The sequence below is a fragment of the Octopus bimaculoides genome, chromosome 15 (assembly GCF_001194135.2).
Source record: "Octopus bimaculoides isolate UCB-OBI-ISO-001 chromosome 15, ASM119413v2, whole genome shotgun sequence".
NCBI lineage: Eukaryota > Metazoa > Mollusca > Cephalopoda > Octopoda > Octopodidae > Octopus > Octopus bimaculoides.
In genome coordinates, this window is record NC_068995.1 from 28,622,086 (window position 1) to 28,623,082 (window position 997).

The 997-nt window shown below is 36.1% G+C and overlaps 1 protein-coding gene across 2 annotated transcripts in view; it reads left to right on the forward strand.

Moving 5' to 3' along the window:
- Window positions 1-140: 140 nt before the first annotated feature.
- Window positions 141-997, forward strand: part of LOC106874375 (tripartite motif-containing protein 59) — a 107,159-nt gene continuing 106,302 nt past the window's right edge. Inside the window, exon 1 of one of the 2 annotated variants that reach the window (XM_052973217.1) lies at window positions 141-620. In XM_052973217.1, coding sequence (XP_052829177.1) covers window positions 551-620 — 70 coding nt within the window. In that variant the 5' untranslated portion in view covers window positions 141-550. The remainder of the gene's footprint in view (window positions 621-997) is intronic. The other variant, XM_014922088.2, reaches the window with a different exon arrangement.

Consider the following 997-nt stretch of genomic DNA (forward strand, 5'->3'; position numbering starts at 1 on the left):
TATATATATATATATATATGTGTGTGTGTATGTGTGTGTGTGTGTGTGTGTGTGTGTGTTTGTTTGTGTATACGGACGATATATATATATATATATATATATTTATATGCGTACATATCTATCAATTGCACACACACCACACACATACACGCACACACATACACGCACACACATATACCCACACACGTACACAGACACGCGCGCGCACACACACATACGCACACACACACACGCACACACACTGTAAGAATCGACAATCGTGCATGCATGCACACACACAAATATACATAAATATAAATTGTACTAATGCGGGGTTGTTAAATGTAAATATTAAATATATGATAAGTAAAAGAAAATCAATTGATAATAACTTGAAAAATTGAAGAGGAGATAACTGCTGTGACAACGAATGATAACGTATGTGTTGCTAACGTATGTTATTATTCGCTTCACAGACATTTCACTGGACTCAATGAGAGCGTGAGTTGGCGTTGTGTTGCCTTCACCGTGTGCTTTATACAGTGATCTGAATTAAACCATTTTCACCAACATGACCGAATGTACACAGGAATACTTGGAGGAGAAGTTCAGACAGTTTAGGGACCCAAACTCGGAGGAGGGTGAGTAAAAAACATGTTTTGATATCTTTCTATTCATATATCTTCCATCTTACTCTCTTACTGAGTTCACCTACTTCTCACCCAGCCTATGAAGGAACCCCTATTGAGTGACTTCATTTGCTAGAAATAGCAGGCGAATAGCCTTAAGATTATACCTACTGGTCCTACAAAACATGGACACATTGAATTATGTCGAGTGATTCGTTATTCCTTAAAAATGACCTGATTCAGACCCTACTTGTGACAAAACAACAAACTATTTCAGGTGTGTGTATTTGTGTGTGTGTGTGTTTATGTATGAATTAATGTATGTATCTATATATCTATACACACACACATACATATAAACGTGTGTACAATATATATATATATATATA